Genomic DNA, 14582 nt, shown 5'->3' with positions numbered 1-14582 from the left:
CTGTGGTGACATCAAGGCACTTCCTTCTTCTAGATGTAGAAGGATACAGAGGCCAGCACCATATTAGAAGCCGTTTTAGAATTACAGGCAATTCTAAAAATTGAAGACATATTAAACATGTGTTAGACAGGTTAAACATAGCATTCGAAGACAAGATGCCCAATAGACATTTAAGGTAGTAATGTATGAATTTATAGGTACAAAAAATAGTGGAAACTAAGAGTTGGCTGAAATTCTGAAGACTGGAATATAGTGTCCTAAAATTACACTAAGCAGCGTTCTCCCCAGGACTGTGCGCCCTAGAATGGGTGCACAGCCCGGCTAAAATTTAAGCAATACTTGCGGTACCGTGCACTAGCGAGATTCGATAGGACAGGGTAAACATATCACACTGTTTTCTTTCAATTACATACGCCATTACACAGGCCAATTTTTCTGATGAAGGCGTTGATCTTGTCATTTACTACTAGAACATTTGTGTTGTAGCATACCTGCTTTCACTGAATTGAACTTTTTGTCACTTCAGTAGGCCAACTTCATTAGGAAACTTTCATTGCAGAAATATTCAAAATTTTCTTGGTTTTTTTCTTCTAAAAATAGGTAATTCTTCTCATAAGAGGTAGACTCAAAGCCACAACATTCCCTCTTGACAGCCACCGAGAATTGCAGTAGAACAGAACTGACTTGTGTTAAGCTCCAATATCTTCACAAAGCTGCAAAATTCCTGATTTTCAATGGATGTGTTTTGATGAGGTTGACAGATTTGATCAAAATGTTCCACACTTCATTCAGTTCTGGGCATAACTCCTTCATTGCCAGAACCACATGTGTAGGGCAGCCGTGGTAGTCTCAGTTGTTTTGATCGAGATCAATGCGACAGGGGCATATAAAGTTAAATTGTGCAATTAATTTTAACTCTGGACGCTTAAGTCCCATTTATAAGAAGCCGACCGGGCTAGCCGAGTGGGTAAAGTACCTTCCCGGCAACCCAAAGGTCGCGGGTTCGATTCCCGCCTCGGGCTTGGATCAAAGTACTGCAAAAACCTTGGGAGGTGCAATATGGCCACAGAAGCCGATGCGCCAACAACTACCAAATCAAAAAAAAAAAAAAAAAAAAAATCCCATTTATAAATAACAGAAAATTTTATAATATTGCGAAGTGTTACACTTCCCTAAACGGCTGGCAAAATTTTCTGGGAAGAACACTGCTAAGCATTTACACTTTGCCTTTTTTCAAACCAATCCAAATTTAGATGATTTGAGTAAATTTTTCCATCACAATATCAAGCAGTGGAGAAGTGTAAGGGAAGGTAAGATGCACTATAATGGGTGACCATATCCAATACTTGGTTTAACGAACGAAACCACAAAAAAGATCAAGGTGTTCAATTTTTGAACGAAGTGTGTTTATCTTCCTTGGCAGCAACTGAACTCAAATTATTCGCTGCTCTAAAATGATTTTGGATGTTCTTTGGGAAAGGGATATGTTCTTTCTGTAAATTAAATCTTGATAATCAACATGGATGTAGAATATTACAATATTCATTGCATCCTGTTTCTGCAGAAACTGAATACACACATACTGATTAGCAAAGTTTGGCTCTTATCTCACTTCCCATGGCAAAGTCAGTCACTCTCAAGCTATGGTTGCAGTTTTTTCATTCAGCTAAATACACACTTAAACAAAGAATTCACATATATTCTAAAGAAGGGCTGTGCAAGCATTGCTATTGGCCTGATCAATATTTTACAGATTGCTGCAAACTGGTGTCCTAGTTATATAACTAAGTGTTTACCTTCACTCAGAGAGAGATGCCCTTAGGAGCAAGCAATCTCCTTGGGCTGAAATGTGTAAGGACAACTCTGTGCTATTTAAGCCTGCATTCCTGGGGCATTCAGATTAATAGCCCTATTTATACACTGCTCCTACTCTATTAAGACCATGATCTAATAGCATGTTAGACTTCAGTTGGCCTGAATCATTAGTATGACACATGGTATAGCATGCAAAACAGGATTGAGCTAGCCAGGGCAAATGTTTGAAATACTCCTCAAACTACTATCAGACATACAGTATGGTGAATGGCTGTATTGTCACCTTGAAAAGTATCCGTCCACAGGGCTAAATATGTAAGGTTTATCTCTGGCATTTGCAGTACCAAGGGTATGCACACAATCATACTTCCTTCAGTAACTTTTCCATTTAAGAAGTGCTTGGTGAAGCACTCCACTGCAATCCTACACGAGATTTTTTTTTTTCCCTATTAAAAATTAAAGCTTCCTTAAAGTCACAGATTTGAAATGACAGAAAATTATTCAAAACATGACACAGGAACTACTGGTAATTCCACTATTAAGAATGCTTCCGAAAGTTAGTTAAAAGGGATCCACCATTTCTCAAATATTAGTTCATTTACCAAATTTTTGACCATACTTATGTGCATTCCTCCATCAGTGCTGAAAAGCAAAAATCTTTGGACATGGACCTGCCCTCACCTTGCCATAATCACAATTTTTTGTTCTTGACACCAACACAGCTGTATTTTCTATTTCCCAGGTCCACTACTATTCATTAAAGATATTGCTAACTCTTTAACACTTGAAAAGTGCAACCCACCTATCTGCTGTAGGTAGTTAGCTTTTAAACATGCACACCAGCAATTACTCAGATGTCTCTTGTAATCTTATTGAGTTGATTCGGGCACTAGTCAGGCCATCACTTTCATAGCTCTAATGAAGTGATAACATTGTGTGTACACACAGGTTTCTTTTAATGACCATAATCTCACATTTCCTAATGCAAGTAAATGCCAGTTGCAGGCACTCCAATTAAGCTTTAACTCATTTTATTTCTCTTCTTGCAAGTTATAGTACCAGTGGGCTTGCAAAAGCCTGTTAGAATTTTCGTTTGCTATAGCAACTATTCAGAGTTATGGGAAAAGCAATTGGTTCGTAAGTCAGTGGTTAATTGTGTAGTGAGCCTAGAGTTAACTGACTGGAAAGAGTGCTGTTTACATGCTTTCTGCATGGGTAGGTTAAAGATTTAATTTTATTAAAGGTTTAAAAGGTGTAAAAATGGACATTTTGTCTCTCATGACTTTCTTCTGACAGTAAACCCTTCTAGGAAAGAAAATACTTCTTTTGGGAACAATTAATTGAAGCACTGTAACTGCAGTAATGTGCATGTCATGCAATACCTAAAAATTTTGGAAGTGCAAGTTCAATCAATAACTATACAAGGACATTTAATCTGGTCAAACTAAAAACCTCTTCCTAAAATGAATAATATCCCATGTTAATTAACATGCCTTTTATGCTACAATGCATTAAGGGCTTATGCCTCAGACTGCAAGAGAATTAGACCACGTACAAGTGCAAATGCATCATATTAGTACACAGCTAAAACTCTGAATTAGCAATTTTTTTTGCAAAGGCAGCATTGTTTAAGTTATATTTCATATTGTGAATATCTTTACAAGTTGCCATGATATTGCACTACTTCAAATGAGCAACACTTCACCAAAGGAGAAGACTTACTTATTCTCAGTGGATACCACCACCCAGACAGCCCCATTTCAGGGTTATTTGGCTCTTCTCCAGTGGGTGGGTGGGTAGGTACCCTATACCCTAGTGATGTAATGATTGCAAAATAGTTATGCCGTTTCAGGCCAAATAGCCCTGAAACGGTGCAGTCTGGGCGGTGGTATCCGCTGAGAATAAGTAACAACAGTCTTCTCCTTTGGCAAAGTGTTACTTACTCTAAGTAGTGCAATATCATGGCAACTCGTTGTGAAGGTATTCACAATGAGATATAACTTAAATGATGCCACCTTTGCAAAAATTTTGCTAATTCAGAGTTTAGCTGTGTACTAATATGATGCACTTTCACTAACTTGCACATAGTTTTTTATGCATAATAATGCTTGATTTCAAAATGCCATGTATCATAACTATTTTGAATCTGGTACATGAAGTGAGCTATTATCCCAGAACAAGAATAAGATAGAATAAGCCACCAAGAATTAACTGAAGGGAATGCAAGAATGAAATGCACTGAACATGCAAGCTGTTCGGTGCATTTCTCTACCCAACATTTACACTTATAGACAGGTACCAATAGGCTCATTATGAAATGTGCCTAAATATAAAATTTTAATAAATAGTTTCATTACAACAGGCTCCCCTAATCACAATGCAACTAGTTTCATTATAGAAATGGAAACTCTGTTTATTATTGGAAAGCAGGAAATAATTGCTGCATTAAAGTCATGGAGGAAAACATTCAAAGCTTGAAAGGTTATTGCCAATTACTATGGATATGGATTTTATTTCCTGACAAATTACACGTTTAAGATAATTGAGGCATGAAAGCTTAGATGGATTTTAATTCAATTCATTCAAAATTAAGGTATTTGCATTACCTCAGCTCATCTTAATTACATCATTGCTGCCCCTAAAAAACTATTTACTTGAATTCTGTTAGCCAATTTCCACAGTAGGCCACCCTGGCAAGCAACACTTTCAGAGAAAGACCCTTTGAATTTCCAATCAATGAACTAATTAGAATTGTACAAACTGAGCTGGAACCAGAAGTCATTTTAATTTAACAAAATTGTTTTCAGAGTAAAGGAATTTACTAGGCAAATAGCAAAACTACTTGTATAGTTTGAAGAGTGAAATAACCTAAAATTTAACACTTACCCATTTAAGTCAATGATGCAAATAACCCCACCCCCAAATAATGAGATTTTACCTATTTAAAAGAACTAATAAAATTGAAAATTCATCAGCTTGGCATAATTTTTACAAGATGAAATGTACCTCTCGCTGTGCAGAATTTGTCATGCTACATTATAAGCTGTGATGTGATAAATGAATGTACTTTTTCTAAACAGTTAATTCCCTCAGATATATCTGACAAAAATGGAAGCTGTTCTTTCTTGGAAAAAGCTAAGTAAACAAATTGATACTCACCCCCTCCCTCCCTCCCAAAGCAAAACCAGATGGAAACTAAGTTAGTATTTACAACAGATAAAATTACTGCTACTGTAATTACCACCACCAATTTCTATCAATTATTAGAAATTGATTAGTATCAATTTCTTTTGAGAGATATACACTAATCTTGCTGTCAAGACAAACATAAGATTAACAAAAATAAATAAAATTAAATTAAAAAAGAGAAAATTATGCATATTAGTTACAAATGATTTTATAACTTAAATTTGGAAATTATCACACATTAACTAAAATATTTATAAACTAGATGCAGAAGGTTGCAAAGTATTATTTAAAACCTGAAGTGGAAAATATGCTGAGACACAGCTAAAGCTAAACTTCCTTTTGCAATATAAATTTAGATGTGTAATTACAATTCATGATACAACAGATTATGCTCTTCAAACAATGTGTTTCACTTCCTATTCAAATACATGCAAAACAAAATTAGTGCCTATTGCATATTTATAATGCAACCAAATTTTGCATGAATAGAAAATAGTACTAGAATGATTTAGTATTTCCTAGTAACCTGACCATCTTTCAGATATCTGTTGCATATTTTCGTATAACATTAAACTTTTCCTTAGCTGAAAGATTTCACCAGTCATTTGCTTGGCAGGTTTTGTGCTTTATTTGTTCAAGAAGTTGCCCATTTCTAAGTTCATGCTTAGCTGGCATATTAATGTTGTGCTCATTTACCAAACAAATATCATTATTACATTGCAGCTTGACGATATACATCACTATCCATAAATCAATCAGAAAATATAATAGCACGGGAAAATTCTTAAGTTTATGGGCATGCAGTAGTGAGCTGTCATTAAAACTATGACAAAGGACATGTGAAACATCATGTATATATGGATATATGCAATTTTTATGCTACTAAAAAATACTGGAGTCTCAAATACAAGAACTGACACAAATTTTTTATTTTCAAGAAATTTTGTATAAAAATAACTTTGCGGAACTTTACAAAGTGTACACAAAAGTGCCCATATGAATGTGGGCTGTATGAAACACAAGATGTTCAAGAATGTTATGCTATAATAATAATGAACAATGACAAATGCAGGAACTGAATTGGTCAAAAAATATTTACAATATGTACAACCAAAGTCAGAATAAATAAACATAACTGTCCACTCAATGTTGTGAAGTGACTGCACATGCTTTTTTTTTTCTTTTTTTCTTTTTTTGCTTTACTTTAAGCAGAGGTACAAAACAGGGGCTGTCATAAGATGGCACACATCATTCATACTGTCCATTCACAGCCTGAGTCAAAACTTTGGTTTCAAAACACTTCACATAATGGCACAACAAACTTGCTTGGGCTTCTTTCAAACTGTCCAATTGTTCCTGAACATATTTGGCTTGAAATAATTTACACTGCTGAAGGTAAATATACAAAGTTATTGCACACACTCATTCATTCATACACACACACACAACAGTGGGCCCCTGTTCAGCCCAGGAACCAACTTTGAGATGGACTACATAATTCAGACATCAACAACTGTCATCACTACTGGTTGATGCCTGATCCATTGACTGCTGGCCAACTGAAGTACGTCGAAGTGGAAGACAACCCAAAGTTGTCATTGGATCATCTAACTTTGCTGTCATCCAAGGATGATTAAGGATGTCTTCTAGAGCTGGCCGGTCTGTGGGTCGGTAAGAGAGGCACTTGCGTATCAAATCTTGACATTCTAAAAAAGAGGGGGAAAAAAGCAAAATTTACTTTAAAAATTAAGTTTAAGTAGTACTTATTTCACTAAATTACCAAGATTTCCAAAAGTTTTGTTTAAGTTACTAAAAGCAAATAATTTTAAAGTACAGGTACCAAGAAAGACTGGCAATTTAATGTTTTATTTTCAGTGATTCTAGGGGCAAATTCTAGATCTTTTCAACCAGAGGTAAATACAGAAGAGCTGCTACCAGCTAATCAAAGAAACTATTTTTTGTTGCAAGCTTAAGTTGTGATATTTATCTATATTCAAATCTATGGTATAAATACTGTTTTAACTAAGTAGTAAATTACCACCATTTAGTTAATTAAATCCCTTCAGTGGTATGTCTGTAAAAGTTGCACAATTCACTCTGTAGTTCAACTTGGTATATCCTGAAACAGTTCAGTGCTCAATGTATTTCTGGGATATGTTCTAAAATGTGAAAACTAGTAAAGCTGTTGTTATTTGGTTTTTAGGAGCATTAGCAACTAAGGCCATATTGCTCTGGGGATATGCAGTGGTCATTCCCTGACCTTTCCGCATCCTCCGTATTTGGTGGTCACGGGCTCGAACCCTGGTCTAATCAAGAAACGTGTGCTACGCACTGCTGCTCCTGGCCCACCTGGCTACGAAGGTGCCTGACTAGCAAAGCACCCTCCTTTACTAGTCAAACACTTAAGTGCTAACTGAATTTTCAGTGCTAGTAAATAAATATCTACCTCTTTGCACAGACCATTCAATATGGTAGAAAATAACCACTGTTATTAATAGTCTCAAAAATGTAATCTTTCCAGAATTCCATTAGCATAGAAGCACCCTCACCCTTCAGTTTCCTTAATGACCTGAACAAAAGTTGTTTGATGGTAGCAGGCCTTGAAGATTGCAATCATTCCTTGATTAACAGCTTACAAGTTGGTATTAGGTGGTAAGCAGGAAGATCACCTTGACATTAATCACTAAAGTCATGGGATTATCAGGTGGGCTGGCCAAGTTCAGAAACACTTGTCTAGATTATTTACAGAACAAATCTTAACAGTTGAACAAAAGCAGGATATAAACAAATCCTTAACTGAGTCAATCCATGCTTTATTTACTTTCCTCAAAGCAGACAATTTGATCTTGGAATAACCCTTGGGAGACTAGGTATTTTGTACTGACAAAAAAGTAATAGCTGCAGGTTGAAGTCACTCATTACATATTCACCATTCAATACTGGTAGACAATTTTGGATTCTTTAAAGTTGAGATTTTTCTTCTCAACTATAAGTTCTGGAAGACATTCCAAAATAAACCAATCTCCTCAATACTGCACGCATTTTTAGCAAATATGCATCCATTCTCATCAATGAATGAACTTTATTTATATCAACTGCAGCTACCTTGTAACCTGCACTTGCAGTTTTCCTGAGGAAATGTTAGGAATTCAATTCAAGCAGTCATCCTATATCCACCACAATGCCATTTCTAATATATCTACAATTCAATAGGAATGGAAATATCAAACATGTTCAACCTAATAGCACTCAAGGGAGTTGCAAGCCAACAAAATTCTGATTTTTTTTTAAGAGTACTTCACTTGTTCTTAATGACAAATGAAGAGCTCTATCAATATTTACTTTTCCAAAACATTTAATTTTGCACAGTGTAATTTGTTTTTACTTTCAATCCTCACTCATAAAAAAAAAACACCCCTCCCTATCATCTGGTCTTAATGAATTAATTTAATGGGAAAAGTTAACAAAACCTGCAAATTTCATAGCCTGCATAACCTAAAATAACACACAAGTGGAATGACTCAGAGGAGATATGAGTTATTCTGTGTTGAGTAGTCCAAGGAGCAACACACCTAGTCCAGTGAGAGCACAAAAAAAAAAAAAAAAAATTCACAAGATTTTAGGCTTAAGCATTGTGCTGTTGTAATAAAGACACCTCTCTTCTTTAAGAAACTTTAACTTTGGAATACATTTTATTGAGAATTAACAGTAACAAACTTTAAAAAAAAGACATTTGAGCACATTGAGTACCTACTGAAAGCAAAATTTAAAACTCAGAGGTTACAAGCCACCTATATTCTTTACATTCCTCTATCAGAAGGCACAGATCTTTTAATGCTTATGTCACTGTTAATTCTTTGTAAAAATTCCAAAATTAAGCCCCAACAGAAAGAAAAGTGTCTATAATAACATTGCATATCACAATCAATATCCTATCAAAAATATATATCAGCACCTTGTCTTTTGAATGATGTTAGTTATAATTTTTATAAATGTTACTTATTTTTTGCTTTAAAATTAACACATTCTTATATAAAAAATTTAGTTTCCCTTTATACTGCAGCACAGCTAATTAAGACCAAGTACAGTTAAAAACAACTGCTGAAAGTTTTTCTCAATTACATAATAAAATAAAAATACATTTTCCATTTAATACTCTGGGACGGCACACATACGTAACAAGAGGAGTTTACAAGATAAAGAATACAAACATTGCCATACTTTGCAGTCATGTTATCCCAAACTATAGTCAATTCATGTATGTACTACTACAATTCTGCATTAATCACTCAGCTACAGCAAGCTTTTGTTAATCCAGGACCAAACCAAACTCTTTACTAAGAGTTTTAGTTCATTTTATAATTTTGAAGATCTGACGTTTAAGTTTATATTTACACCTAGCATTCTTATTCCTATAACAATACCAAATAATTATTTTTATTTTATTCATTTATAAAAATTGAAATTATCCATCCAACAGTAATACAGAGCAGAGCTACTAAGCAATCAATTCTGCTTCACACAAGGCTAATCCTAGGGTTAGGCATCTTGTAAATTACAGGAGTAACACTAAATTAATTCAGTTGAAGAAAAGCAGTATAGTTAACTATATTACATTTCCCTATGTTGTTATTATTTTATTTATTTTTTTTAAATTTCTGGAAGTTAGAAGATGGCAAGATTATGTCAGTGATTTTGTGGCAAAGGAAATTAGAAAATGCTAACAGAAAAAAGTTGGTGCCGTGCAAGTACCTATAATTACGATGACCTGTAAACTTTTTCCATAAATTTTAATTTCCAGTTCATCTCTTGACTCAATTTTTATTCTACTATTCAAAATAGGCCTTGAGTAACATAAGTTGATGCATTGCTTAACTCAACTGCTATTCAAGGTTTATTCTACTATGGTATACAAAGGCTAAGTAAATGATCAATACCTGCTGACAATCTTCGGCGAAAATGCACTTCTGCCCGCAAGATCTGTTCATCTTCTTCAAATGGTATATCTCCACAAACCATATCATACAGAAGTATGCCCAAAGACCATACAGTTGCAGTCCGACCATAATAACGATTATGGCGAATCCACTCTGGTGGACTATAAACTCTTGTTCCTACAGAGCAAGGGAGGGAAGAAGGGGGAAAAGAAAAACACTTATTAGGAACAGCTTATGTACTTCTACTCCAATATTTAATTGTATAGAGACAATCTTAAAATCACAAAAAAAAAAAAAAACTGGTATTTTTTAAGAACCAATACAAAACTACTTACTCATAACAGTAATTGAAAGAAAAAAATGTTCCGAATTCAAATAAAAAAATAATAATAATAACGTTCAAGGAGACAACCCATATAAACACTTATTTCAGAGGAGAATGGGAATTTATTTTAAACAGACCTTATCCACAAGTGCTCGTTTTGAAATCATATGGATCAAACTGCATGTATTTTCTTACAAAAAAGATTTTAGAGATTAAAAAGAAAAGTTGAACTATGATATTAAAATTAATATATTGAATATAAATAATATAAATATATTCGATACCGAATATATTTATAATAAAAACAACCCAAGGAAAAAAATATTATTAGATTTAAAAACATGGATAGAATAAAATGGGCCTACCCAACTGCTATTGAAAAAATAATTTGTGAGGGGATAGTTTGGTCTTAAACTTGATTGCACATGACATTGTATATTATCGCTCACAGGTTTCCAACAATTAATTTATTTTTTAAAGTTTAATAAAGAAACTTTCAAGGTTCACGGGCTTTGCTTTTAATTTTTTATTTGCTTTTTTAATTATTCCATTCATTTTTCCTAAGGCGACTGGATGACCTTGTTTTGCCCTAAATGGCCGACCTCCTTTGGTATGTTAATCTAGTTATGGACATGCTTAGAAAGGCCTATTTAACCAGCACGTGGTCAGGTTAAACAGTGTGGAGACAACGGCGGCTAATCCTAATGGTACGCGACCTATTTATTCTACACTTAGGTTTATGTAGTGTTAAAAAGCATTTAACTGGTCAATAGCTAAACGCAAAAGAAATTAACTCTGAGGATATTCTTCCTATTCTCAAATAGGTTTCGCCTAGACAAACATTTCTTCATTAAAATCATTTTTATAAAATAGTAGTAGTAAAACAAATAAATTAGCGTTCAAATTAAGTTTCTTATTTATCATTCATTGGCCATTATACAGATGGCAGCACTGCCACTACAGAATGGAGTAAGCGGAGCAACTTTTTTCTTTTTTTTTTTTTTTATCAATTTCTCGTCAGACGGGGGAAAAATTCAAGGGGAACAGAACACGGCTGAGAGCGACAGACTTGGCGCTGTGCCAAGTGCGCCAATCTGTCTGCTAGACATTTCTCGAGAGCCTTTAATACCCCGATTGTGACTACAGTCACGAAAGATGCGGTTCGCCACTGCAACAAGCCAATATTCCAGCAAATCGTTGGTAGATGAGTTACGCATTATAGTTCGAAACAAAAAAAAAAAAAGGTCTGTGTACATACACATAGACCTAAATGCTGCAAACAATCAGCTCCACTGATGTGAAGTATCCAAGTTCACAAACTCAGAGGTGAAAAGTCTGTGACCTGAAATCCTTGCAACCTTCCATATTTAAAGAGAAAAGTGCAAACAAATCTTCACTGCCATAACAAACTTTTCATTAAAATTATCTTCGGATTAAGTAGTCATCTCAATTAGGAGGGAATTTTATTATTTATTTATTTTTTTAAATGGGCAGTGATACAAATAAAATTGAAGTACATCATCTCATTCATTGGGTAAATGGTGTACGCCATTGTAAACAATTATATTTCGTTATGCTGTTATAACACGATTTTCGGACTCTTCAAAAATTAGGTTTCGTTTAAAAAAAACATATATATTTTATTAAAGAATTATAACTAGTACTTCAGGATTCTATTAGCACACAAAAAATAAAAAAATTGTTAAGGAAACCGTACACTCAACTACTTCGCATTTACCTATATTTTTAAAAACAAAAGTAAAGGGCAAAAGTAATAAACAGGACGACATACCATCAAAATCTGTATAGATGGTATCCTTAAGGTAGGCACCAGAACCGAAGTCTATCAGTTTAATTTCACAAGTCTTCAGATCGACAAGAATATTTTCATCTTTAATATCCCTGTGTATAACACCTTCTTTGTGGCAGGATACTACTGCTTCTACTATCTGTCGGAAAAACTTTCGAGTTAGCATTTCCTCAAGTGCTCCCTTTTCAGTAATGAAATCAAACAAGTCCTTCACCGATTCAGGCCTCTCCATTACAATGATGTAGGAATCTGCGCGTTCATACCAGTCAAGAAGGGTGACAATACCACGGATGTGTCTTACTCGTCGCATCAGACATATCTCCAAAGGCACACGAACCCCATTCATCTATAAATAAAAGCAAACAAATGTTACCGTTACATTCTTAATAAAACAGGGGGGGGGGGGGGAAACAAGCATTCTTTACACTCATAAAACTTAAAATATATATAAAAATATGCTAAGATTTACTAGGGTTTCAACTTTAAAGAAGCGCTTACTAAAACCGTTTCAACTTTCAAAATGACTAATATAATTTCTGGGGAAATGGCCAAAAAAAAAAAAAAAAAAATTCCAGTGGGGAATAAAATATGCTTGTCACAAATTACCAAGCTTCCTTTTATCTATTTATCCCCTGCCCCTAACGATGAAGACGGATGGTCACGTTGGTAATAGAAAAACAAATATGGTAGTGTGCATGTCAAGCCTATAGCATAGGAGGAATACTTTACGTCTTAATTTTAAGTCAGCAACAAATTATCCGAAAACACTTTCGACCTTCTTTTTATGTACAATTGGAGGGCTTGCACAAGAGAATAGAAATTTATTTATTAAAAGTTATTACAATTTTGTATATTAAAAATTGTTTTAAACATTGCGGTTCGAATTCGTACAGGTAACCCTCAAATAGGTTGTTTATAATGACAATTTTTAGCACAATATACACATCTGCGACCAAATTTAGGTATATTTATTTGGTTAATTAACTTTTCAGAATCTGTTTATCAAAGCTTCACATCTTCTTTATGGTTTGATTGAAAGAAAATGGCATAAGAGCAGAAACTAATGACTGAGGTATCGACACACATACCATACAGTTCAACGTTTTACACAACAAAATAAAATCCAATGTTACGCACAAAATGAAACAGCAAACATTGTATATTATTCTGAACGGCTGATACTAGCATAGAATTCAGGTATTCTGGAAAATAAACGTATTTTTGGCATTCCAAATTACGTTAAAAGTACAATTACCGCCATCACGATCTTGCATAGGGCCTCATTGGTTGGCATTCTGCCAAGTGAGATGCAAGGAGCAAGCCGCGTGAACTGACGCTACCAACGGTTAGCGAGAATAAAAAAGAAAAGAAAAAACCAAAACAACGCTTAAGCCTAAATGAAGCAGAGGAGCGATTACACTTACCTGTCCCCAATCCGTTACTTTTTCTTTGAGTACATGCTTTACTGCAATCTACAAAATTAAAAAAACAAAAGAAATTAAGTGACTAACGTAAAACACATACAATTTGTAAACTGCAAACTTCACCATACTATACACTAGCGTAGAACCAGTAATCACTCACCGGTGCATTATCTCTTATCCTGACTCCGTCGAAAACTGTGCCAAATCCTCCCTTTCCAAGAAGTTTTCCAAGTTTATAGTTTCTCTCAAATGGTTCCTTTTCCCTAGCTGTAAAATTAGGAGCATATTAAACACGCATATAAATACACACGTAATAACACAAACATCAACAATGATGTGCACATTCATTCAAATTCAATACCAAAATGGCACTGCTTACCTAAACGATCTTTGTCAATTCCTGTTCCACTGTTGGATGAAAACATACTACTAAATGCTGGTACTTTCCGGGAGAGCATATTCCAGAATTCAGAACACAAATCCAGAAGTAGCAATGAGATGTACGAAATGGGACTACACCCTCCCGTTACACGCAACACAACAAACACCAAGCTTACAACAGCCACCAACGGACTTTACTATGTGTTATGTTGTGAACGTTCACCGTAAAATAAGGACGTAGCGTCTCTGTATTCTTCCGCCAGCTGGCGGGATTTCAGTATCGCAAGGTTATAATAAATAGTTATATACACAGATAAAGCTTTCATAATTTCATCAGATTTAATGATATAATGCACTGGGATATAGTCTGTTATTTTCTTTATAAATACAATTTAATATATTCATTGATTTATTTAGAAACAGTAGTACCTCGGAGGCATACAGATAGTGAAGCGCATCGAGTACGTCACGAGTGCGTGGTATGATAATAAGGAAATTACAGCCCGCCAAAACTAGCCAATCACGTTAGCGCATCTCCACTAGTTTTGGGAAAGCTGCAAGTTGTCTACGTAACAAGAAAGGAAGCAGAGATTCTTATAATCTCACAAGTATTCAGCGAATATTTTTGAAAATGGGAAAAGAAAAAGAAAATATAAAATTATCTCAGAATCATCATAAACATCAATTACTATATTGATCAA

At 34.7% G+C, this 14582-nt stretch overlaps 1 protein-coding gene across 1 annotated transcript; it reads right to left on the bottom strand.

The window, feature by feature from the left end:
- Positions 1-5909: 5909 nt before the first annotated feature.
- Positions 5910-14075, bottom strand: LOC150091208 (serine/threonine-protein kinase pim-1-like). Its single transcript, XM_090374715.1, has 6 exons — positions 13880-14075; positions 13661-13767; positions 13501-13548; positions 12059-12422; positions 9942-10118; positions 5910-6710 (listed from the first exon to the last, which is right to left on the bottom strand). The coding sequence occupies exons 1-6, from the start codon at positions 13956-13958 to the stop codon at positions 6511-6513; spliced, it is 975 nt and encodes a 324-aa protein (XP_090230841.1). The 5' UTR covers positions 13959-14075; the 3' UTR covers positions 5910-6510.
- Positions 14076-14582: the final 507 nt, after the last annotated feature.

The sequence above is a fragment of the Mastigoproctus giganteus genome, chromosome 1 (genome assembly GCF_048544385.1).
Source record: "Mastigoproctus giganteus isolate SK-2022 chromosome 1, ASM4854438v1, whole genome shotgun sequence".
Taxonomy (NCBI): Eukaryota; Metazoa; Arthropoda; class Arachnida; order Uropygi; family Thelyphonidae; genus Mastigoproctus; species Mastigoproctus giganteus.
This window is presented reverse-complemented; position numbering and strand designations above follow the sequence as displayed.

Excerpts from the sequence above, each read along its gene's own strand:
- LOC150091208 (XM_090374715.1), bottom strand. The coding sequence starts at position 13,958 with ATGCTCTCCCGGAAAGTACCAGCATTTAGTAGTATGTTTTCATCCAAC. Across the intron at positions 12,423-13,500 it reads AAGTAACGGATTGGGGACAG|ATGAATGGGGTTCGTGTGCC; the intron begins GTAAGTGTAATC and ends TTTTATTTATAG. Across the intron at positions 6,711-9,941 it reads TCGCCGAAGATTGTCAGCAG|AATGTCAAGATTTGATACGC; the intron begins GTATTGATCATT and ends CCTCTTTTTTAG.